The sequence below is a fragment of the Agelaius phoeniceus genome, chromosome 3, assembly GCF_051311805.1.
Source record: "Agelaius phoeniceus isolate bAgePho1 chromosome 3, bAgePho1.hap1, whole genome shotgun sequence".
Lineage (NCBI taxonomy): Eukaryota > Metazoa > Chordata > Aves > Passeriformes > Icteridae > Agelaius > Agelaius phoeniceus.
Genome location: NC_135267.1, coordinates 47662853 through 47688207, shown reverse-complemented (window position 1 = coordinate 47688207; position 25355 = coordinate 47662853). Strand labels below are relative to the sequence as shown.

At 41.4% G+C, this 25355-nt stretch overlaps 1 protein-coding gene across 4 annotated transcripts in view; it reads left to right on the top strand.

The window, feature by feature from the left end:
* The window catches only part of FYN (FYN proto-oncogene, Src family tyrosine kinase), a 138018-nt gene that overhangs the window by 95989 nt on the left and 16674 nt on the right, over positions 1-25355 (top strand). For 2 of the 4 annotated variants that reach the window (XM_054629021.2, XM_077175207.1), the window contains 9 exons: positions 1549-1806; positions 2336-2432; positions 6958-7056; positions 8155-8258; positions 12472-12621; positions 14418-14582; positions 18833-19012; positions 20788-20864; positions 20968-21121. In XM_054629021.2, the coding sequence (XP_054484996.1) occupies positions 1560-1806; positions 2336-2432; positions 6958-7056; positions 8155-8258; positions 12472-12621; positions 14418-14582; positions 18833-19012; positions 20788-20864; positions 20968-21121 (1273 nt within the window). In that variant the 5' untranslated portion in view covers positions 1549-1559. Of the gene's footprint in view, positions 1-1548; positions 1807-2335; positions 2433-6957; positions 7057-8154; positions 8259-12471; positions 12622-14417; positions 14583-15057; positions 15214-18832; positions 19013-20787; positions 20865-20967; positions 21122-25355 lie in introns of all 4 variants that reach the window. The other 2 variants (XM_054629023.2, XM_054629022.2) reach the window with 2 other exon arrangements.

Below are 25355 nucleotides of genomic sequence, written 5' to 3'. Positions count from 1 at the left end.
ATAATTTTTCAAGCATTAGCACTGGTGAAACATTCTTTTTCTGAATCCCATAAGTTTGTCAAAACCAGTTTCCTGTGTTGATGTTGGGATAAGGCACAGAAAATAGCCAGCCTGGCAGCTACAGAAAAATTACAAAATTTTAAAAAGCATAGTCTTTTTACTTACCCAGAGTGACAGATATTGGTCTGAAATGTGAAAAGAAATGTGGGGCAAAAAACAAATAGTACTTCACTGTATTTTTTTTTCCGTTCTCTGCATTTTCTCCCTGTCTATTTATATATTCTGAAAAAAGTATGTCTATTAAGCAATTTTTTAGGGTTTTTTCTGCCACTTCTCTTCCAGCCCCACTGTTCACAGTACGTTGTTTGTGTGCCAGGTTGCATCTAAGAGTCACTGTACTGGTTCAGATCAAGGAGGCATCCAGACAAGTATCTGATTGCCCAGGTTCATCCCACCCAACTCCAGAAACTCAGGTTTTGTGTCTAGGTTCAACTTGGGCCAATAGGAAAGAGTTCAGTAACACCACCACATGGATTAGAGAAAGTTAGAGCTAGCAGATGAAAGGCAACACCAAGTAACAGGACTAACCTTGCAGGACTGCTTCTGAGCTGTGGTGAATCACCCTCTGTCTCTCTTCATGCAGAGAGAGGCTAAAATAAACTCTCGAAAGTAAAAAGAGTTTAACCCAGGCTGGTAGTGCCCCATGAGGGTGCTGAACAAGAGGTTACAAGAATTAAAAAACACTTGAAGCAGCCTTTTTGAAGCTGTAATTTTTGAAACCCTCTCAGTTTCATCCTGTGCAGAATCTGTACTTGGAGTTGCTCTGCATTTGACGTGGTAATTTTTCTGGGACTTTCTCTAGTTTCTTAACATGTGCCTTTGCCAGCCCCACCTTCTGCTACCAGTGGTTTTAGCCTTCAATTTGGTATTGCTTGAAAAGGAACTTCCTTTTTTTTTTGTCAGCTGTGCCCTCTGATATCTCCCTCCTACTTTCCTGCTGTAATAACTCTTAGCTCACTCTGGCTGCTTTTCTGCCTGCCATGCAGAGATCCAGCAATGGAAGAAGGGTTTGGTCTTTAGGTGAAGTCCACTCCAGTGTAGTTGGCAAGGTCAAATATGAACCACAAGCTAAGTGCCTGATTCTGTGTTCTGAGGGCAGTCTTGAACACCTCCAGCTGCACTTTTTTGGCTGAGTCCTTCTCCTGCCAGTTGCATCTCCTGGCAGAGGGTGAGCAAGATGGGTTTCATCCTCTTGGTCCCTCTCTGCAAAATGTTGCCTGTCAGGGCTGGACAAAGATCTGCCACTACCCTCAGAGCAAGCAGGATCCCCTTCCCCAGGCCTCAATGGAAAACTGAGGGGAAGATTTTGTGTGAGCTTTTTCCCAACATGTTGCTGTTTATATTCAAACCACTGCAGGTTGTTTTTTTTTTTCCCAAAGTATTTAACTTTTGAGCAGTGAACTTAATTAGAGTCTCATCATATGTGTATTTGAAGGACATCTGGTGAGCATCATCATATGAGCACCTATCCTTTCCTTCCTCTCCTAGGATTTTAGATAATGGGCTGTGTGCAATGTAAGGATAAAGAAGCAACAAAACTGACTGACGAGAGGGATGGCAGTTTAACTCAAAGCTCAGGCTACCGCTATGGGACAGATCCTACTCCTCAGCACTATCCTAGCTTTGGTGTGACTTCAATCCCAAACTACAACAACTTCCATGCCACAGGAGGCCAAGGACTGACTGTGTTTGGTGGAGTCAACTCCTCCTCTCATACAGGGACGCTGCGTACAAGAGGAGGAACAGGTGAGCTTGAACATCTTATTTTAGTGCTCCTAGTGTCAGTCATGTGTCTACAGCAGAAGCCTGACTGTCTCAGCATGTTGCTTTTAGGAAGAGTTATTTCATGAAATAGTGTGAAGAATAGAAGTAGGGTGGAGCTGGGTCCTTTGCTAATTTGCAGGTTCACTTGGGGCTGAGAAATTATGTGTACATGCCGAATTTGGCTAACTGCCTCATCCCTCTACCAGGGAATGTAAAGTGTGGGCTGAGACACCTCCAGTAGTTAAATATTTGGCATGGCTATGTCTAAACTGTCTCTTCAACCCCCTTTGCCTGCTTGGGATGCTGTGACTGTGCAGAGTGAAGGACGCGGAGTGCCCACTGGCTGCATAAGACCAGAGAAATGAGAGTCATTCAAAAGTTGGAGGGTTCAGTTTGGTTTGCTCCTCAGCAACTGGAGCAGCTTACCTGTGGCTTATCCACATCATCTCTTGGGGTTCCTTTCCCTCCTGTCTTTTATGATGGAGTATAACCCACTTATCTTTTTCTTTAGGTGTAACTCTTTTTGTGGCGCTTTATGACTATGAAGCAAGAACAGAAGATGACTTGAGTTTTCACAAAGGAGAAAAATTCCAGATACTTAACAGCTCGTAAGTTTTAGGCTTGGGAATCTACTTTTTAATAGTTTCAAACTTACAATGTTTACAATAACATTTACTTATGCTATTAGTAAAATCTCATTTTGGATATTCAAGTATGGAGGGAACTTACTCTATGCTTACTTTCTCATCCTTGCATTTAGTGCACTTTTGCAAAGTGCTGTATTGTTGGGGAAAAAACACTTCAACCACATGCAGCTTTACTTTAAAAAAAGTGTTAGATTGTGTGATTTACTGCTTACCTCTTACAGTAACCCCAGATTCAGAACTGAGACTACCAGCTCTGTACTTTATCAGTAGCTACAGAGGTCCTGCAAGGCATGTACTAACATTTTTTCCAATCTGCTGCAAGTATCCCTACACAGAAATGAACTAAAAGCTGATTCACAAAAGCTATATGTGCCAAATTTAAAAGCATTTTTTGTCCTTTTAAAGGTAGGTGATGCAGTCAGAACTTCCTAGGTTCTGCTGCATCTGACATGAAAACCACATTTCCATCCTGGAAATCATCAACTTAAAACTAATTTTATCAACTGCCCATAGAAAAAAAAAAATCCCTTAGCAATTTAAAAATAACTTCTAAAACTCACTGTGCTACTGACCTATATCTGAACATCTTGTAATTCTTGGCTAAGAGCATAAAGTGGCAGGCTCTGTGTTATGTTCACTACTGCCATCATGTAGAGGTAAAAATGGCTTAACAACCAAGTATGTCACTTTCTAAAGGCTTTGTGATATTGGTCCTCTCTTTTTTTCTTATAACATGTGACAATGAGGTGAATTCACCCCTGGTGCAGCTCCTGTTAATTTTAATATAGCGACTGCAGGGTTGGAATTGGCTCAATGTGCACTGAATTTTTTTTAAAAATCAGGTAATTCTGTGGAATATTTCATGAAGCCAAAGAGCTTTGATGTAGATGAAAGCACAGAAACTTCAGTTACAATTTGTAGAGGGAGCAGCAGTTTAAAACCTTTCTGCTTCTAAATTAGAGGTTGGAAACAAACCCTTTTTAAACCTATGATCCATTTTTGTTCACATTGCCTTGTGCTTTCCTAACCTTGCACAAACTATGCCATAACCTGGAACAAGAAGTTCCACACATTATAAATACCTTGTACATGCCAGTTGGTGGAATCTGGTGGTGCTCACCAGGACTTACAGAGCTGTCATCCTTGGAGCTGGTGAGACAGAGAGATTCCCTTTCATGTCAGTGGCTGCAGTATATGCATTTTGATGCAGGTAATTACAGCCTGGAAGAAGGATTTCTAAGCAAGGAAAAAAGACCAGGCATTCATTTATGTTCCTGTAGGATCATAGAAGCTCAGTTCCCATTGTAGTTAGGTGTATTTGCTTATAAACCACACCTCTGGAGCAGTGACAGCCAATCTCCAGAAAGCTGCTTTTCTGTAAGAATGCTTCCTCTCTTCACATGAAATAAGCCCACTACATGAAATAAGCCCATTTTTAAGCACCTGCCAATGCTGCTTGCAAACAGAAAGCATATATGTGCAAAAAAGTAGTTTGTCTGGAATTTTTGGAGAGGTTTGGATTTGGATTTTGCTTTAGCTTTCAACAACCTAAATTTGATTTGTGCTTTGGAGTAAACATTCAGCACAACACCTGAAATGACATACAGGGGGTATCCCTGTGATTTGAACCCAGAAATTTTACTAAAGGCAGTCTGGGTGAAAGAGGCACCTGCAGAGTGGTTCATATCAGAGCCTGACTTTGGGGCTTCAAAGCACTGGCCATCCCCAGCATTGCCACCACCACACCCTGTCTGGCCCCATTGACTAGCTGCCTCCTACCTCAGCTGCAGGTCTGAAATTAGGAGCTGTGAAAAAAGCCTGCATTCCTCCTCCTTTCTGGCAGTGCTTTGAGAGATGTAAGCTTCTCTGTCAAAGCAGAGGGGGTTGTTCCTGACGTTGGGACCATCCACAGGAGAGCTTTTTTCCTCCCTAGATACGACAAAATACCTCCATCTAGTGGACTCTCTGCACAGTGAGGAGGAGATGGAATGGTACAATTTATCAAGCTCAGTGTGGCATAATGCCTCAGAAATATTCTACAGCAGCATATGGGGGAAGGGTTAGCACTTCACTGGCAGTACTAGAGACACAAACAAAAAGGGCCATTTGCCTGACATACTAGTGCACACAGGGTGTATTAAAACAGTGTCAACCTCTGCAAAAGCTATTTGCACTTCATGTTTCTTGAACTGTAAAATTGGAAGCGTCTCCTTTTTGACTAAGCACAGCTGTTTTCTCGTTGTTTTCCATAGAGTTTGTGCTCCTTTAAACTGTTAAATAAAGTGAAGTTGAAAATTTAAAGAATTCACCTTGACACAACCTTTCCTTCCAGTAATAGCTTAGACATTGTGTTTTCTGTAATTGTTTGCTTCCAGAAGAGGCTGAATTCTCCAGTCACATTTGATAATAAGTGTTTTATTTAGTGAACAAGGCTCTGGTTTACAGAGAGGGGAACTGAGAAAGAGTTTCTAAGCAGTCCAGAAATAGAAAAGAGAATGCCTATTAGTAGTGGTAGGAGTTAAACACTGGCTAATCTGGAGCTGAGAATGAAATAGAAATTTCTAAATCCCCAATCATTGCATCCTGCAAAAAGCTGAGAAATAAACTTCTCTTAAAGCTGCTCAGCCTGCAGCAATGTGCATTTTCTGAAAGGCAGTACCATGTCCCACTGTCTGCACCAAAGTAAGACAAAAATTCATGCTAAGCCTACAGAATGCTGCATTCAGACTGTCCTGCATGAAACTCTTCACATTTAAATGTTGTAGAAAAAGAGCTTTTTGTAAGTATTTGAAAATACAGCCTAGTCTTGTGCTACCTCCTCCAGGTGGCCAGCAGAGGGAATCTAGACAATGAAGTGTGATCCTTCAGGGCCATCTAAAATGCCATGTTGATAGATGGCTTTTTGATATCTTTGGGTTTCAGATTAATTGTGCTCATAGAAGTTTAAAATTAGCAGTGAATGTGACACTGTGTTTTGGTTTAACCTCAGAGAACAACTCAACCCCACACAGCCCCTGTGGGGGGCTTCACTTCTCCCGTGGTAGGATCAGGGAGAGAATCAGAAGGGGGAAAGTGAGAAATCTCATGGGTTGAGATAAAGGCAGTTTAAAAGGTAAAGCAAAAGTCATGCACAGAAGCCAAGCAAAATAAGGAATTCATTCATGATTTCCCATAGGCAGGCCATCCCCAGGAAAGCCATCCCCAGGAAAGCAGGCTTCCATCATGCCTAACCATGCCTTGGGAAAGTAAAGGCCATCACTCCAAACATTCCCCCCTTGTCCTTCTTCTTGCCCAGCTTTACATGCTGAGCATGCTGCCATATGTTATGGAATACCCCTGTGGTCAGCTGGAGTCAGCTGTCCCAGCTGTGTCCCCTCACACAGATCCCTGCACACCCCCACCCCCTCTCTGCTCGGGTGGGAGGCTGAAAAGGCCTTGACACTGTGGGAATGCTGCTCAGCAGGAATGAAAACATCCCTGTGTTATCAGCCAGCAGCACTGTGTCCAGCACAAATCCAAAACACAGTCCCACAGCAGCTACTTTGAGGAAAATTAACTCATTCCCAGCCAAAATCAGGACACAGCATTCAATTTGGCAATTTTCCTGTAAGCTTTTTCAAGGGTCTGTATTAGAATAATTGCTATGGATACAGTTTTCAATATTCTAGTCCAAATTCAGCCAAACCTGATTACACTGGGCTATTCTGCCTCTTCGTGCCATTATGCTGCATCTGAAAGGCTACAGTACTAATCACTGCTGCAATAATTCTAGATGTAAAGAAATATGTACATTTTTTGGGGTTTAGATGCAAACAGCTCTCTCGGAAGCACACCGGTGATAAAGAGATGAGTTGCTGTAGCCTCTTACGGCCATGCAGTTCTGGGTGCTGTTAGCAAAGTTGCCTCTGGCTGTCCTGAGCAGCCAAGACCCCTGCCAGGGGGCTCAGAAGCCCTGGCACAGAGCCCAAAATGCCTGTGGCTTTGATTATAACCCATGGAGCAAGTTACCAACCTTAGATGAAGATCTGCAAGCCACAACAAATTAAGTAGAATAATACTGAATTTATCACGAGATGAAAAAGTAGATTTTGGGATTTTTAGAATGGGGATTCAGGGGGCAAGATGGAGGGATCTGGGCATGTCCAGCCTTTCTCCTTCTTCTTCTTCTTGGCCTCCATCTTCTGCTGTAATGTTGGCACTTTTAGATTGGTTTAGAGTAGAAGCTCACTAACATAGGTGATAGGTATTGGAAAGTAATTGTAAACATTGTATAGGTAGTTTTTAGTGTAAAGACATAACACCACCCCAGGGGCAGGCAGAATGCCTGGACTGTCTTGATGAGCGGACCTCAGCTGGACAGGAGAAAGAATTTTATAGATAACATACAATAAACAACCTTGAGACTGAGAACTGAAGACAAAGTCACATCATTGTCTGTACAGCTGTGTCCTGCTCTCACTTCTCCTCCTCACCTCTGTTTCCACAGGGAAGGAGACTGGTGGGAGGCCCGTTCCTTGACAACAGGAGAAACTGGTTACATTCCCAGTAATTATGTGGCTCCAGTCGATTCCATCCAAGCAGAGGAGTATGTTTTCTTTTTCTGTTCTAAAGACCCATAATGCTGTGTTAGAAGGCAGTGTGAGGAGTTGGTTTTGATTGATTGCAGCGATTTTTCAAATGACTTACGTTATATTTATTTTAGTTCTTAACTGCACTGATAAATAATTAGGTAATTAGTAACAAAAGAAGCACGAGCTCAGTGCTTTTTCAATGTCAAAACAAAGGAAGAAAACTCAAAGGAACACAGGTCTGCTTCCTTTTTTCAACTGTCAGCTAATTTCAAGCTTTAACCAAAAGGTGTCCTTGCTTTTCCTGAACCAACTTGTAAAAATATTTTGAGTCAATTAGTGTGCAAACTGTCCATTAAAGAGGACATGTTGTATCAACAAATACAAATCCTAGGATAGGTAGGATACCCACAATGCATACACAAAGCTCTAATGAGGGCCCATCTATGCAAAGAAAAGGAGTGATGTGTGTATTCACATTATTTCCAGTATAAAAGATACAGTGGAGGAGCTTATAGAGCTGAGCAGGTACTACTGGAGTCTGTACTCCAGGTTGTCCTTGGTTGATTGTGGAACAACACAAAAACGTTGCTGCAGGAAGGAAAAAAGGCTGTAAAAGCCTCTGAAAGCCTCATATACAATCTCATCAAGGTTGAATCTCACCCTTCTACTGAGATTTTATAGCTGTGCTGCAACAAAAATATCGAGTACTAGTAAATCACTATACAAGTAAAATATTTATAGCAACATCTGTACAAATACTGCTCTTTGGCAGAGACAGTTTTCTGCCTTTTTCCCTGTGTATACCCTCCACCCACCACATCTTGGCCTCTCTCTGTCCAAGTCTGGCCTTTGTTGGAGGACACCAAACATTCTCAGCACCTGCTGATTACAGGCTCAATGCAAAGAGCTGCTGCCCAGCACGGGGAACATCTACTGTGTGGTTTGTCACATTGGCTTTCCAGCATGATAAAAGAGACAGTGTGACAAAAATGGTCCACTGTATCTGAGTAAGCACAGTTTCCACACAAAATCCTCTCCGTGTCTGGGCTTTGTGACACTATTTAATGTTGCTACATCACATTTTGTCTTACTATTTCTGGTATTTCCCTAAGGTGGTACTTTGGCAAGCTGGGCCGAAAGGATGCCGAGAGGCAGCTGCTGTCGTTTGGAAACCCCAGAGGTACCTTCTTGATCCGGGAAAGCGAAACTACCAAAGGTAGGATGGGCATTCTGACTGGGAATGGGAAGATAATATGGGAAAAATTGTGCTGAGTGTGTGAAATACTGTTGTCAGTGGTATGAAGGCAGAGATTAAGTATCATTTCTGCATGTATCTGTCTTAGGGAATTGGATGTCTGGATATCCTAGGTCTTAGGGTGAGTGTTCAAAGTAGAAAACAACCAAAGTACAAGTCACGCTCAACCCATGGTATCTGCAGTGCAAGCCACATGGTGTGATCCTTTGAAATGCTGGATCCTTGGGGGGAACAAAAAAAAAGGAGAAAAAAAAATGCAGCAGTTTTAAATTCACATATTGACAGGGAAAAGACTTGAATATACTTCTAATTAATATATTCATAAAGTATTCAACTGTATCCATTCTGCTGAAGTCAAGTGGAAGGGTGTATTTTCCTCCTTCCCTTTAAAAATATTGGAGGAGTTCCAGTTTTCTTGGCGGGTGCTATTTTTGCTTTTACGTTTTGCTCACAAAGCCTGTCAACATCTTCTTCAAAAGCTTCACATGTATAAAAAGATCTTTCTAATTCATACAACTATTGAGCAGAAAACTTGCAACTAACCAAAAACAAACCTGGCTATTTCTCAATTAACTAACAATCCAAAACAAAAGCTGTGGGAGGCATAAGTCACTAGAATTAATTCCATACAAGTTCTGTAGCCTAATGATGGTTCACATAATTAAAGCACCGACTTGCCAGTGCTTTGATCAGAGCACACTATCAGCTAGGTTTAGCATGCAGAATGTCACGGCTAGTGAAGGAGTTTAAAGGAGAGAAGCAGTATTTGCACTCCTCTCTCCCTGACCTATCTTCAGATGCTGCATTCAGTCCTCTAAAATAGTAAGCTTTGCATCATTACCTCCCGAAGTCACTGGATTCTTCCTTTGCTGCCTCTAACTCTGAAAACTGTTTTTGATGCAAAATCTGAATTGACTTGCTGTTGTTCCAGGCAGACAGTTTCTTGTCACCCCACAGCTTCACCATGCTTCCCATAGCAGTGAGGCATTCTCACCAGGAGCAAGACAGGCTCAAACTTGCTCTTTTTCTGCAAATAGCCTCCACCTGTTTTTTTTCACCAACAGTTGCTCTGATGTGTGTGAGGAGCAGGACTTCATCCCACTCTGTGCCAAGTTTAAAAATTCACTCATATGCAGCCATGGATCCTAAAAACAAACACTTCTCTAAACCACATTATCAATTTAGTCTGGCTTCCCCAGGTTTTATACAGTGATAGGGGATGTGTTTTGCAGTGCTGTTTACTTAGCTAAGTCAGGGGTTTTTCTAATTTCTTGTGAGACACAAATGCATTGGGGAAATGTAGAAATCCATCATGGATGGACTTGCAGCAGCAAGTTTAATTTCTCTGTGTTTGAACTTAAGGCTCTCTACATCTTCAAGCGGAGTTTGCATCAAAGCTATAGGAAAAAAACAGACATGTATATTTTATTGTAAAAAATGCCTATTTCCCTTTTCATCCTTGTGGTGTTCAAGTATGTTGTTAGAAGAAAACAGAGAGCTTGTTGTTTAAGAGAGAGAAAAAAAATCAATCGGGTGGGCTCAAGTGATGTGTTCTGCTGTAAGTCTTCTCAAAATGCCCTATCCCAACCAGCCATTGTGGGCTTCAGGCAGGAATTGTTCTATGACCTAGAATTGTCCCTTCTGCTTTAAATAATAACAATAATAAAATTAATCAGGATCCTGTTAGAAGTATCATCATGGATGATTTCAGCATGAATTTAACTTCCCTTGATCATGGTTGCCTTCTCTTCTTACTTTCAAAATAAATCATATGGAGCTGGCTTTTCATTTTTTCAATGCCTGACTACCCAGGTGCTTCATCAGCTCTTGTCTGTATAATCCTTCACCTGGTTTCAATCTCCACCTTTCAAGACTGTCTGGTTTTAGTTGTTTGGCTTTTTTTAAAAAATCATTAGCATGATATATTGTAATGTCGTATTTCTATCCCAAATTTTTATTACTTCTATCTCTTGTATTTAAATTTATCATCAGAGAATAATGAATAGTATAGATAACCAACAGGCTAAATAAATGAATAATGAAATACGTCTTGGTTCTTGTTTATGTCCAGGTTTGAGCTAAAGCTCCAGTCCTGCAACTTGATCTGAGGTCAGCGGGGGTCCACTGAGGGCCACCCACACAGCTCTGATTGCAGACCTGGAACCACAGATTGTTTACATTTCCCTAAAGAATCTAAAATAGTGAGCAGATAGGCAGGGAGCGTGACTAAAGAAAATACAGCTGCTGCCAGTGGATCAAAACTCAAAAATGCGGAGGTGGAGAAGACTGCCTGGAAAATTCTGAGAGGAGGCTGACAATGTACAGCCCAAAGTGGTGGTACAAAGCATGCACAAGATGTGCTTGCAAATCACCAAAAAGCTTTGAACTCCTAGTTGAGACAAATGTACTGACTCTGGGAGAGCCTCTTCAGAAAACTGTCCTAAACAAACAGTATTTGTCTACGCTTAGAAATCATAGAATCACAGCAAGGCTGGATTTGGAAGGGACTTTTAAGATCATTTATCTCCAAACCCACCAAAATAAATAAATGAAACTAAAATAAAATTTAAAAAAAAATACATAAAACAACCCTTGACACTCCTTTAAGGGTGCCTCCCATTCGAATAAACCAGAATATCTGTTTTAAGTGCTGCCTCTTTTCCTCCTATATAGGGGACAAACAACAGGGAATTTGAGAAGTCCTTGGAGTCAGGGTAGAGGGGTTTTGCTCACTGCATCTCCCTCAGAGATGAGCCACCCACCAGTGTAACCTGTTGTTGTTTAATGTGGTCAAGGAGGCTTCTTCCTGAGGATACATCCAAGAAAGACATCTTACAACGGGACCACCTTTCATGTCACAAAACACTGTTTGCTGGTGGTTACCATGTCTGCCCTTAGCTGACATGGTTACCAGTAAAAGCAGCAGAGGCTCCAGAAGGAGGGCCTTCCTGAGCTCTCTGCAGCTGACAGTTTCCTCTTCCCTTTTAAATTCCTAAATTCCTAAATGCCTAAATTCCCTTGAGTAAACACAATATTTGTCTGAGCCATGAGAGAGAACTTGTTTTCTTTGCTGCCTTTGAAAAGGGCCATGTTTTTGTTCAGATGCTGCGTTACGCTGTAAAAAAGTGGGTTTTTTACAACCAACACATGTGTCACTGGCTGTAAAACAGGACTGTCCTCCAGAGTGAGTCACCTGAAGGTGCAGGTCCCCATGGAGGTGGCTGAACTGTTTCTGCAGCCAGCAGGAAGCTGAGGCTCTGTTCAGCTGCCCCTGACTGCAGACACCGAGTGCCCACACTGGCATTATGCCACAGTGCCATAACTCTCATGGAAACTGGGCTGGGATTCAGCCACCCTCATAGCACCAGGGGCTTATGCATGGGTGTGTAAATCAAACCCTCAGCCCACCTGCAGACTGCCACCACTGCACCTGAAACTAAATCCAGCCCATCAACTGAGGTTCACATGGCCCTGAGCATCCAGAGCCATTTCAAATGTCTGCAGGGCATCCACATGGCTGGAAAATGTGACAGCCTGTGGGAAAACTGCCAAGCAGCATGTCCTGAGGCACCTCACATGGCACTTAATCCCTGTGCTAGGGCATCTGAATCCCACTAGTAAGCTCTAAAGCCCCACATGGATTTGGGAAGTTAAATGTGAAGTTCTTGCAGATCTACTGGTGCTCAGTCTTGGTGTAGTATTACCGTCCAAAGACTGTGGTGTACAAAATATGCTTATTTGGTTGTTTATAAAGAAGTTTGGGATCCATCCAGGTAACAACACTACCCACATATAAAGTCATTATCTCCAGAGCTTCCTGTGAAAATCTTGATATTTACCACCCACTGGCATTTACATAAAGGACAGTATTTGCAGTGTAACCTGACACTTAGAATAGGAAAAGTCAATTTAACAGCCTGGAGCAGTAAATGTTAAAATGTGAGTTTTCATTTACACAGAAGTCCCGGTATCTTTCTAGAACATTGTGAAAGGGACATGCTGTGAACATCCCAGGATTTCTCTGATGCTTATCTCATTGTGTTAATCTTTTTCAGGATACAGTGAGCTTTTTGGAAGCAATTTCTCTTTCACTTTGTAGCAACTGACCAGAAAACCAAAATCTTTGTGACTAAAAGCTAATTACAATTTTTTATTTCTCCTTTGCTTGGAACAGGTGCCTATTCCCTGTCTATTCGAGACTGGGATGATATGAAAGGAGATCATGTCAAACATTATAAGATTCGTAAACTTGACAATGGTGGATATTATATCACAACTCGGGCACAATTTGAAACTCTTCAGCAGCTGGTTCAGCATTACTCAGGTAATTTTTCAGATAATACATGGCACTCTGAAGTATTTTAAAACAAAAGTGTTTGCTGCTGAGCTGATGTATGTGTAAGATGCCCTAAAGAGTCATTTGATCTATGACTCTAGCTTGTTGTAATGCATCTTCTGTTATCCCTTTCCCGTTAGAGTTATAAATGTCTTTGAGTGCTGTTCACAGGATACAGCAGCAGAGCTTTTAAAACCTAACACTTTACTGTGCTAAAGGTTTTGTCAGCTCTCCCTTTTCTAAGCAAACAGAATTACCAAATTTGACTTGCACATCTCCAAGCATGAATTCCCTGTGAAAAAGTGAGTGCTAAGATGTGCCATTTTGCAGCACACTATTGCTAATAAAGCAAATAGGAATTGCATTGTGGAATTCAGTCACCTAAAACAATGGCCAAAAGGTCTGCATGTATTAGATACATTAAATATATTTTCCCACTGGAATTTTGTTCTATGTGCAAAGTATTAACATTTAAACTATGTTAAATAAATAAGGCAATATGCATGTTTCTTTATGCACACTATTTGTGTCCACCCACCAAACTTTTTTTTATTATTCCTGTGAATAAAGTGTGGCAGGCACTGTCCACTCAAAACTACATCCTGTTGTCACTGGTAATTGGTGTACAACAAATGCAACTTCAAAGCCCCCCAAACCTCTGCATAGGACAACTGGTTCTTACACAGAAGATTGCCATGCTTCTCAGCATGGTCAGTTTTTAAGCAGAAATTTGTGTTTTGAATTATTTGCTCTTTGGGGTTTTTCCCTTTACTTTAGTTTTTCATAATATTATTAACAGATTACCCCAAATGCTTGCTGCTCAAAAACTTTTCATAATTTTTACTTGGGAAATCAGCTTCTCTGCGGGGCATTTTTTCTGTATTCTTTGTATTCTGTCTGCTGCATTCTTATGCTATTCATACTAGACATCTGGCTGTCTTCTCCACCCAAATCCTGATGGGTGTGTGCTGCCAGGGAGAATTTCTAGTTATTTCTGGTGACTCTACTTCAAGCTAAATGAGGTATAAAAACTCACCTATAAGGAAGATAATTTACAACCTCACTGTACCAGTTGGTATATGTAAAATTTTAGTTTCCTGTGGTCAGCTTATTTGGGTGGCACATTTTCCATGCACAGATGCAGGAACAAATAGATCTGGAAGCAGCCATTTCTGTGCAACATTGAGGCATAATCAGTAGGATCCAGGCAGGGTAGTCTGGAGGTATGGTACTGCATATCCTAATGAAGGTTTGCTCTAGAAAGAATGTCAGACTTGCATGACACCTACAAAGCCACCTTTTCACAGAGCAAAATATGGAAAATATCTTTTCCCAGGCTACAAAAAGTCCACCAAATTTTCATGGCTGCGATTTTTCAGAAAAAGAAGTAATTCATCTTCTCCGTGTTTCTTTTATTCAGTTCAGAAACAATTCAGCTTGTAATTGACAGATTATTTTTAAAAAGCTATAATGTACCATAGTAAACCAGTCACTCAAGAGGTTATCTTAATGCAGCATTGTGGGAGGAGGGAAATCCTGAGTCTTCAAGAGAAACCAGTGGCGGTCACCTTCCATTTCAGCTTGTGCAGAGACTAAAATATTTCCTGTTCCGTCTCAAATGAATATGTTTCATTGTTCAATTCCTAATCTTCCAGGATGCTTTGTGGTATGCAACTAACAGCTGTTGTGAGTAGCATTGTTTTTTTGCTTTCTGTAATTGTTTCATGTCACACTTTTTTTTCTTTCCTCTCCTTTGCTGTTGGCTTCACTTCTGGCTCCATCAGAGAGAGCTGCAGGTCTTTGCTGCCGCTTAGTAGTCCCCTGTCATAAAGGAATGCCAAGGCTTACTGATCTGTCTGTCAAAACCAAAGATGTCTGGGAAATTCCACGAGAATCCCTACAGTTGATCAAGAGACTGGGAAATGGGCAGTTTGGGGAAGTATGGATGGGTATGGAGCAAAATAATTACTCTAAAATAGCTCGCTGTGTGGGGATTACAAGATGGAAGGTGAAAATGTAGGAGGACATTGTGACCCATGAGAAAAAAAATTAGTAAAGCTCAAACTGTTAGGAAAAATGTCTTTGGAATCATGTCTTTGACTTTGAAATTCTTTAATCTTCAACTTTCACTATAATTGATGGCAAAAGAAAACTGAAAATCCATGTTTCCTTGGAAGATCTTGATTTTGACAAATTACCACTGTCTTAATAATAAATCAAGGCTCACATAGTAATCTCTTAGCTATACCAAAAAGCTTTATACTGCAGGCTAACAAAAGAATTCCTTATCTTCAGCATCCAAAAACCAGTGTTTGCAAATGAACTTTATTGCAGCACTGAGAGACCCTCACCTTCCATCTTTCTCAATGCATGCATAATTTTGGATTATAAGTGTGTTTTTTTTATTAATTTCCTCTCCTATAGAGAAAGCTGATGGTTTGTGTTTTAACTTAACTGTGATTGCTACGAATAATACCCCACAAACTGTTGGATTGGCTAAAGATGCATGGGAAGTTGCACGTGATTCATTATTTCTGGAACAGAAGCTTGGTCAGGGGTGTTTCGCTGAAGTGTGGCGTGGTAAGGCAGAGAATATATTTTGCTTTGGATGGATCTTTTAAGGCCCTCTTGGCAGAAATAAACATTTCAAGTCTAGATCTTAAGGCTAAAAGATCAGAATAGTGTGAAATGTTAGTTTATATTGCCCGAAACAATCAAACATAAACACAGTAATCCATGGGGAAGCTTCCATTCATTTGCACACAGTGGTATGAGAGGTTAAGGCATTAAAATTCATTAATTGCCTTGGGTTTATTTGGGTGACTACACAATTGCTAGGTATTAAAATAGGAATGATGCTAAACCTGTAAGGCAGAATGGCTAACCAGAAATTAATCTGGTAAGTAGACATTTTTCTTTCCTTGTGTATTGTAGCACTGATGGAATCAGACCCTGAAAATTATTCCATCCACTCTCCCAGCTTAAAAATAATGGCAAATATCAGCAAGTTGATATTGTCAAGCTAGCTTTCCCATGCATCCACTTCTTCAAGTCTCTTTGCAATTTGTGTCTTCAGCAGAGCCCAGTAATTCAATATAGAGACCAGGGACAACAGAGGCAAAACTTGCCAGGCCCAGCTGAACCCCCACTTTGAAGTCCAGAAATATTGGCCTTTTCCAAATCCACTGACATTGTTTTCTGCACACTTGCCAGCTTAACTTGCCCATCACAGGCCTCATTCTTTTAATGAGTATAAAATAACAGCAATTTACAATATACATAAATCTTAGTATGGCCATAGCATTGAAACACAATATAGTGGCCATTTCACGAGATGTGGCTCAATTTCTATGGCAAATTGCATTCTGTATAGACTCTAAAATTACCAATTCAAATAAAGAATCACTATATGTTATTTCTTCACAAAAATTTGAGGAGGCAGTTTGACCACTCCTTTTGTTGCAGTGACACAAAAATATGTACAGCCAAAACAACCAGTGGATCCTCCAGCAGGGAGCCCAGCAGCAAGTCTGTGAGATTTACAGAATTTATAGACTAGAAATAGAGAAATTTATATAATCTCACAGAATTGCAGTTGACCTGTTGCAAAGAAAGCTGCCTACATTTCTATTCACATTTCCAGATAATTGCAGTTTCTCCTTCTTGTTCTCCATCTTGAATGCACACACAAGTTTCTGATGTTAATACTTAGTGGTCAGCTCCATGTGCCATAGACCTTAAACAGATATGACAAGTTAAAGGCACAAATGTACAAAAGAGAAAAAAAAAACAGCTATGGGAAATAAAGTGCCAAGTACCAGTACCAAGTAGCTGTCAGAAATGCAAAAATTATGATTACAATTATGAAATTCTGTTTCTTAATGTATTGTAAAAAATATGTTTACAGCCCTGAAGCATTACCAAATTGGAGTAGATGAACACAGTAAAAATTAATAAAAAACACATTAAGTAGTAACTAACTACATATGGGAAGAATTCAGAGGGAAGTCTATGCTACTTTTCTATTAGAAAAATATACTAAAACAGAAAAAGAAAATATAAGAATTTAAACTGGAATCAGGGCTGAGAGGATAAGTTAGCATTTTTGTTTTATTTTCTTTCTCTAAACTGGAGAAATTAATAAAAGTATTTAAAAACAGACTTGCTGAAAACACTTCAGGGTAATAGAACAAGTCCTGGAATTTTTATTTAAACAGATAGTACACAATCCTGTTAACACACAAGGTGGGATCCTATTTTATGAATGCCAGTCTGGTGCCCATGAAACTCACTTTTTTATTCCTGGTTTTATTCCTAGTTCATATAATTTGTGGTACCTCTGCAAAGTGGCCATGACTGATGGCACACTGCAGTCTGGAGCCTCAGTGACTCCAGACAAAACATGCTCCCTGTCACCCATCAGAAAAGATTTTGGCCACCCTGCTTGAAATTAGAGGTAAAACCACATCCTTCCCAGCTTAAGCAGGAGAGCCACTAGAGCAAAGTCCTGCTTCAGCTCTGGTTTGAAGGACTGAGAGAAATTACGGCTTCAGGAGTCCTTCTGAAGCGTGCTGGTGTAGCAGAGGTGGTAACTCAAGGCATTACTCCACTGACAGTAGAGTGAACTGTCAGTTCAGTGACAGCTGGCACTGAACTGGCAGAAGGAAATAAAGGCATAATGAAAACCAACTTGCACTGCACACTTTTGACTAATATGTGCCTCAAGCCCTGCCAGACATTTGGGATTGCCCTTTAAAAGTGAGGAGCAGCACAGGAGCAGCAGCTCCTCCACTGCTCTTCTGCTATCCTCAGCCAGGCAAGGTAGACCTGGGACCTGAGCATTTGCACAAAAAAGACCCATTTTATGGCTCATTTATATTCTGGCAGGTTGCAAAAGCTCATGATAAAGTTATTTTGGCCCAGCCAGTTCCCATGAAGCAGCTGAGCCCTGTTATTGTTCACGTACTTTTAACAAAGACAAACGGGGTTATTTTACAAGTTACCTTTTTTCATGACACAGCCTTTGTATACTTTGTGGGCTTTCTGCTGTCCTCATGTTTAAGTTCAGAGGAGTAGTTTTTAATGTGATTAATTCCTGAAGTAATTTAGTGTTGTTCTGCCTTATCACACAGCAGCTCCCTATCTACAGATCACATTCAGAGCCATGTCAGCCCTGACTCTGGAGCAGGGTTCTGGCTAGTCTGGGCAAAGGACAACCAGAAGGCAGTAGGAAAGGGGTATTTCTGCCCATTTGAATTGTCCTTCCTTTTCCTTCCCACAAAAAAAAAAAAAAAAAAAAAAAAAAAAAAAAAAAAAAAAAAAAAAAAAATTCCCCACTGTTTACCTTAATAGGTCTCCTGGGTTTTCTTTCTTTCCAGTCCTCCTCTAATACCCAAGTGAAGCCCCACCTTTTGCATGATGCCCTGAGTCAGCCTTCCCCACTTCTCTTCAGGTTCTTGTGCAGGCTTTTGGAAGTTCCAGAAAGCTTGGTAGCTGATGGGTGAAAAATGATGCAACTTGTCTATTTCAGTGCTGACCACCAGTAAAGAGCAAACTGAAGTGGACAGGGACACCTCATTTTCTGTCAGCAGCTCCTGGGGATAAGGAGGGGAAGGAAAAAGACACATTTCAGTTTGGAAACACACCTGTGTTTCTAAATTGAAATCAATTCAGGGTTTATTTCTCAGGAGGTTTTTTGTTTGAGGTTTTTTTTTGTGGTTTTGTTTTGTTTTGTTTGTTTTTTTTAATCTGACTCAGAACAAAACCAAAATGTTAAAATGTGTTGCAAATGAGAAATTCTGGCTTAACCAGTTTTGTTGTCCAAATCTGTGACTGGAGCTGTGTTGTAGTCTGGAGCAATTACTTGTTAGCAAGGGAGTACACGAAGATGGGTTTCAGCAGTCCCAAGTTTCTTACTCAGAGAAGGTTTCTGTGGAGATCACTGGAAACACTGTCTGAGTAGGACAACAGCAATTGTGCCCCAGTGCCAATGGGAGTATTATTTTTCAGTGTAACAGAAAAAGACTAAAATATGAAGGAGGTGTGGGAGGAATATAATGATAAGGCAACATGGGAAACCAAACTTTTTTCAAAAAATTTTATATTAAATGTCCTTGCTATTTTTTTCTTGCTTACATTAGGCATCAGGCAGAAAAAGGAGCAGAAGATATTTAATCTAACTAAGTGTCTGTGCTTGTAGGTACATGGAATGGAAATACTAAAGTGGCTATCAAGACCCTGAAGCCTGGCACCATGTCTCCAGAATCCTTCTTAGAGGAAGCCCAAATCATGAAGAAGCTAAAACATGACAAATTGGTCCAACTTTATGCTGTGGTATCTGAAGAGCCTATCTATATTGTCACAGAGTACATGAGTAAAGGTGAAGCCAGAGCTGCTGTGCTTGATAATATTTTTTCTTTGTTGTTTCTCCTTGGGGATGCAGAGGGAGGTGCAGCAGGGTGCATGAGAGGAAGGAGAGAGGGAACAAGAAACTAGAGTCACCTCTGGCTTCAGAAGAGCTATGAATTCCACTATGAACTGGGCCCAAAATGCACAAAGAAAATCTGTACTAGCTGGGGGAAAGACAAGTTGGTGCAGGCTAAGTGATTCCCACTGCATCAGCATCCAAACTTCCCTGATAAGATTTGCATTTTGTAGGTTTGATGATACCCCATGCTGCTTCCCAAGATCCTAGCTTTTCCTGGCATCAGAGAGTTCTTAAGACATCTTCTTTCAAGTGTTTACTTGTTGGCCTAGGATTTCTGTTTCCTTGTTTAGCCAATCCTGAACCTTGTCACTGCACCTCATTCCCAGATGACACTTCCCTTTCAGTCCACCCCATTATCATCTTAATACATGATTTGCACATATTATTCTTTCCCTCCTCTTTTTCCTTCACTTTCCCCTTCCCCCTTGTCTCTTCCTTAAGCTACTTAGCTGGTAACAGTGTAGTAAAATGAGAAAAAGAAAACTTTTTGCTCCATCAGATCTCCAGCAGGGTGCTGAGAGCAGAGCAAAAAAATCTGCTTGTTTTGGAAAAGCAAATGAACCAAATAGGAAACATAAGTTCTCACAGGGAAGTTTCATTGTACATTGGAGGATACACTCTGAAATTTTAAGTGCATTCTTTCAGTCTATTTGGAGTTGACTTTTATTTTCCTGGCAGGTGCTTGCCCACCTCCCTCCTCAGAGGCATCCAAGCCCTGACTAACTCACACTTTAATCATATGTCTCAGTGACTAGCATATGCTTTTTCCCTTTAAAAAGAAAGACTTTTCAAAACCCTTCTGAAGTATGGGGTTTATTTTGGCTTACTTTACTGGTTTGTACTGTAACATTTTACATCTTTGGATCTGTGCTTGAGGCTGACAATTTATCAAGGGAGAAACGCTTAATCATCTCTCTTTTTCCTTTATTTTTTAAACCAATTCTCTGACCTTATTTAAAGGAGACTGCTACACTTCTCTGTTCAGATACAAGATTAGGACAGAAGCTACACATCCTAGGCTCTTTCTTTAAGGCAAGAGGGTACTTTCTTGTTTTCCCTTGCACAGGAAAGTGATGTTCTTATAACTTTTGCTAAAGTTGCTTTCATTTCATCTCTTCTTTGTCTTCTAAAATTAATGATTCATGCTGTATTTAGTTCTGGGTTACCTAGGGGAGGAGCACCACTAATTTCTAAGGAGAAATAGCCTTTGCCAATGCTATCCCCCTTGGGCTCACCAGGCTCTGGGCTGACCTTTCCTTTGGAGCACATTGAGTTAGGATCTGACTTCTTCCATAATTTGTGTGGATTGGAACTGAGCTGCTGCTTTGCAGTTAGCTGAGGCCTTTAGAGAGCAGCAGCTATGTAGTTTTGAAGAGCACTGGAAAAGTTAGGAAAGATCAACTTTCTCAGTAATGGTCAGGAAAATTTAAAACAATCCTGTTTCCTTTCCCTGCAACTCTCATTGTACTAGTTGCACATTCTTCTGCAAGCCAACTTAAAGAGTGAAGCGAGTACAATAGGAGAACTTGGAGATATCATGGGGTTTTTTGAAACTGTCCCTTGAACTTGAAACATTGCTGTCTTTAATATTGCACATATTACTGCACCTCCATTCAGATGAGTTGTCTTCCTAACATCTCTCTATTGTGTCAACTCTGCATTCACAGGGAGTTTGCTAGATTTCTTAAAGGATGGAGAAGGAAGAGCTTTGAAGTTACCGAACTTGGTGGACATGGCAGCCCAGGTCTGTCTCCAGAGCACTGAGCACTGAGGTGTGGGTGTTTTATAGCCCATGTATGAACTGAGTTTGTTTTAAATGCATGGCTTGTCTCTGCTGCTGCTGGCAGGTGGCTGCGGGCATGGCGTACATCGAGCGGATGAATTACATACACAGAGATCTGCGCTCTGCCAACATCCTGGTGGGCAACGGCCTAATATGCAAGATTGCTGACTTTGGATTGGCAAGACTGATTGAAGACAATGAATATACAGCCAGACAAGGTAAATGCAGCACTGAGTGTCATTCTTGTGGCAGGGAAAGAGTGGAATGTGGTTTTGAAAAGCTCTCTCTCCTGTGCTTCAGAGCTGCTTTCAGTAAATCTTCAACTCACATTAACTCTTAGTCAGAAGTTCACTGCTGAATGCATGTCATAAAGAGAATGTCTTATTTCGTTGTCTTTTCTTTGAAAACCAAAATGAAGCAAAGGTGATAAGTGAGAACACAGCTGGAAATGACAGCAAAGACAGGATCTTCATGGTGCCATAGCAAAGAGGGTATTTTACTTACTGGTTATGAGAGTCTGAATGTGGTGATCCAGAAAAGTGTATGTAGGGTATTTCATTTGTAGTGTGCCTTCTAGTAGTTACTAACCACTATTATCACTCCTGTACTATTCTTTCTTTATTTCAAACAAATCAAAGAGTTGTGCCTCTGTGCAACGGAGCTGCTTCTCTAAGCACTCTATTTTCTTTCTTTCTTTCTTTCTTTCTTTCTTTCTTTCTTTCTTTCTTTCTTTCTTTCTTTCTTTCTTTCTTTCTTTCTTTCTTTCTTTCTTTCTTTCTTTCTTTCTTTCTTTCTTTCTTTCTTTCTTTCTTTCTTTCTTTCCTTCCTACCTTCCTACCTTCCTACCTTCCTACCTTCCTACCTTCCTACCTTCCTACCTTCCTTTCTTTTCCTTCCTTCCTTCCACCACTTCCTTCCTTCTGCCCTGTTTCCTCTTTCTTTCCTCCCTTCCTTCACACCACTGTTACACTATAGAAATGTGTCAAAGAGTTTTGTAGCTTTTTCTAAAAAGCATGTGTGTTCAAACTGAGCCATGTCACAGGCTCTTTTTAGTTATTCTTTACAAGTCATGCTTAGTTGTCAGATGTTGGTCCAAGCTGCAGAGCTACAGTTTTGTTCTCTTTCTGCTGGCAGTACTTTGGTCGTGCTTGCTCAATATGTGTTGGTAAACACGACTCCATCCTTTCAGTGCCAAAGCCAGGGAGGATCCCATTAAACCCTGTTGTACATCACCAAAAACTCTCTTTGTGGGTTTCCTGTTGTGAGTTTCTTCTCTTGAGCGAAGTCCTGTTTCAGCATGGACCCTGCCATTAATTCTGAGGAAACAGCTAACCTCTTTCTGTAACTTTTTCTCTAAGTGTTGACAGAAGGAGCCAGAGAGTTTCCAGCATGCCTTGCCCTGGCCTGGGAGCAGCAGCAGCTCTCAAGCTGCAGTACACAGTCACAGGGGTTTGGAGCACAGGCTGCATCCACCCTGAAAGGTTCCTGCTTCACAGTCAGACAGTGAGGTCCTTGAGGAACCCATGACAGATACTAATGCAGAGCCTTAACTACTATTGATTTCAGCCTGAGGGTGGGAATTGCTTCTTGGTAGAAAAAAATAGTCTTGTGTCATTCTCTCTAGAGCAATAAGAGTGTCTGGAGAGGCTCTGGCAGACAGAAAGCTGCCTGCTTGCTGTTCTCCTGTGTAAAACAAGAAGAGTTTTCCCTGAACAAGGCAGGCAGGTCCAGTCTGCAAAATGGCTTTGAAACAGTGTCCTATATTATCTCCATTTCTGCCTGGTTTGCTGCCATGTTTTTTGTTACCTTTGGAAACCACCCAATGTATAGTTTTACATGACTAATTATTTGTTTTCATAGACAAATATGTGACCTACTTCTGGCCAAATCTCTTCAGGCTCCTGATCCCTAGGAAATCCTATGATGACCTGTTTGCCTCCCAGTTTAAATCTCTCAGAATAGTTTTGCCCCCTTCACATGTTAAAAAAGCTGTGAAAACCTACCTGACTGATATAGAGGAGAAGTTTGGATTTTTAAATAAAAATCACTCAATTTGGGGTGGAGAAACTTTGAGAAAAGTATAACACCAGGCCTGGCAGGGAGAGGGAGCATTGTGGGTATCTTCTGTCCTTTTTTCATGGCAGAAATCACTTGTATTGAGGAAAAAGTGTCTGGGAAGGGAGAATTACTTTGGCTTTTAAAATGCATTGCTGATGATCTGGAGATCTGAGTCATGTTTGCCTGGCTTCATCTCCTTGTGCCAGTATGGAAAGTCATCCATCCTTCCCATACTTGAGGGCAATGGACAATAATTCCTTCCCCTGACCTCCGAGTCTGGCTGAAGTCCTCAGAGCTACAGAATTCCTTAAAAGAGAGACCCAAAGAGCTGTAACCACAGGTATCATGTAGAAAGGTTTTCCTACTTTCATTAATATTTTTTGTCCCTTTGTGATTTGCATTTTCTACATTTGATGATACCACATGCTGCTTCCCAAGATCCTAGCTTAGGACCCTTCCTTAAGGAGTAGGAAGGGATGCTTTTTTGACCAAGCAGCACACACTCAATTTACATTTCATTGCAATTAACCTGGCTTCCAAGCCAGGGTGAGCCCAAGACCTTTGATTTATTGCAGGAGAAAAATGGTTTCTAATGCACCAATGGATCTTTTTTTCCAACTGGAATTCAGTTCTGGCTTGTTTAGTTAAGCTTCAGTTTGAGCAATGCTTGTTGGAGACCACAGTATCAGGAGGAAATGGTTGCCTCTGCTTGTTTCCCATGACCTATTACTTCAGCCTCCAAGGGGATGCATCTGGGGACTGCTGTGTTTATCTAGCTGACTACTGCTTCAGTGGGAATTTTGACACAGGAGGAAAGCTTGGCCAGCAGAGGGGAGGGGAACAGGGAGCGCTCCAGACTGGCAGCTCCTGTGGGAGAAAGGAAATGTTTTTCCTTGCAAAATCTGAAGATTAAAGTCTCTGGTCACTCTTCTCAGCAGCCATCCTTCTTTTGGCTTAAGTGTGTTAGTACAGAGCTCATTGTTGGCATGGGGAAGAGGTGGTTTTCTCCAGCTTCGCTTGATCTCCTACTCCCTTCCCCCACTGTCACTTTTGTCTCTGATTAAATATTTTGAAAGGAAACAGATGGGGATGCTTTGAGCCCCAGCAGGCTAGAGTGCAGGATTCCTGGACCTGTGTGGGTATTACTTAGACTGGTGGTAATGTTTTACTGACCGGTTTATTTTCTTTTGGGTTTGAACAAAGGAGGCCTGACTGCTCCTGATTTATGAGAGGTAAATAAAAAGCAGTTCGTTGTCTGCACTGCCATTTCTCAGCAATTGTCGGGAAGAAAAGAGATGGTCATGCCACTAATGATTTAAAGTGTGTGACTAGCAGCCATACACTGCCATTAAATAATACAAAAAAGAGTTCTTGGCTTGTAATGAGCATTTGGCTCCTATTGCTTTTAGAGGAAATGAGTAATCAAAGGGGAAAAACATGCCTGTTTGGAGTGACACCCATTTCAAAGGCTACACTGGGGGACTGTATTGCAGCCTGTCCCATTGCTTCTTTTGGCTGTTGATGTTGCAACATCTTCCCCACACACAGTGTCGGGCATGGAGTGTTGCTCCCTTCCATTGGTGATGATGCTTGTGTCAGCCCTGTAAGGCAAGATTTAAAACTTCTGGTATCCTACAGGACAAACTTCCCATCACCCCCAGCAAAGGATTTCCCACAAAGTTCTGCTATCCTTGCACTGATATGGTTCACAGTTAAGTGGAGTTCTGGCCGAGCACATGGCATTTTTGTGGAGAGTGCCAGTGCTCCACAGAGGCACTGGGTTTGAGTTTTTACTATTAAGCAGCAGCAGCTGATACAAATTTAAAATTTTCTCAATAAATAAAAAGTGCAGAGTTGTTTTCCAGGCCATGTTTCTACTGCACACACCAGCAGCACTTGCAGTAGTGCCACTCTAGGCACACATGAAACAATAAGGATCTTTCTGATGCCTTCCAGACGAGTCAGAGCTATTTTGGGAGCTCTAGTACGTGTTTGTAAACTCACAGATCATTTTTGCCTCCTTAACACTTAGAATTAACTCCTTCCTGCCCTTCTTAAAATCAAGTGATGCTTCTTAGTTTGATTTCCTAGAAATAGGCAGGGATTTTCCCCCCTCCCCTTCCAGGCTCTTTGCAGAGACTTGTTCACCAGCTAATCAGAGCTGGTTTGTTTGTGACTGACTGCACTGCAGGCTGGAGCATCCAGGGCTTTGTTCTCGCTCTTTACCTGCGGTTCCCTGAGCCATCCCAGGAGAGAGGGCTCCTGGTCCTCAGCCAGCGGGTCCGGGGCATCCCGCTCCGCTCCTGCAGAGGCGCCTTCTGCCCTGCCCTGGGAGGGAAGGAGCGCGGCCAGGGCGAGGGAAAGGGCGAGGGAAAGGAAGGGAAAGGAGGGGAA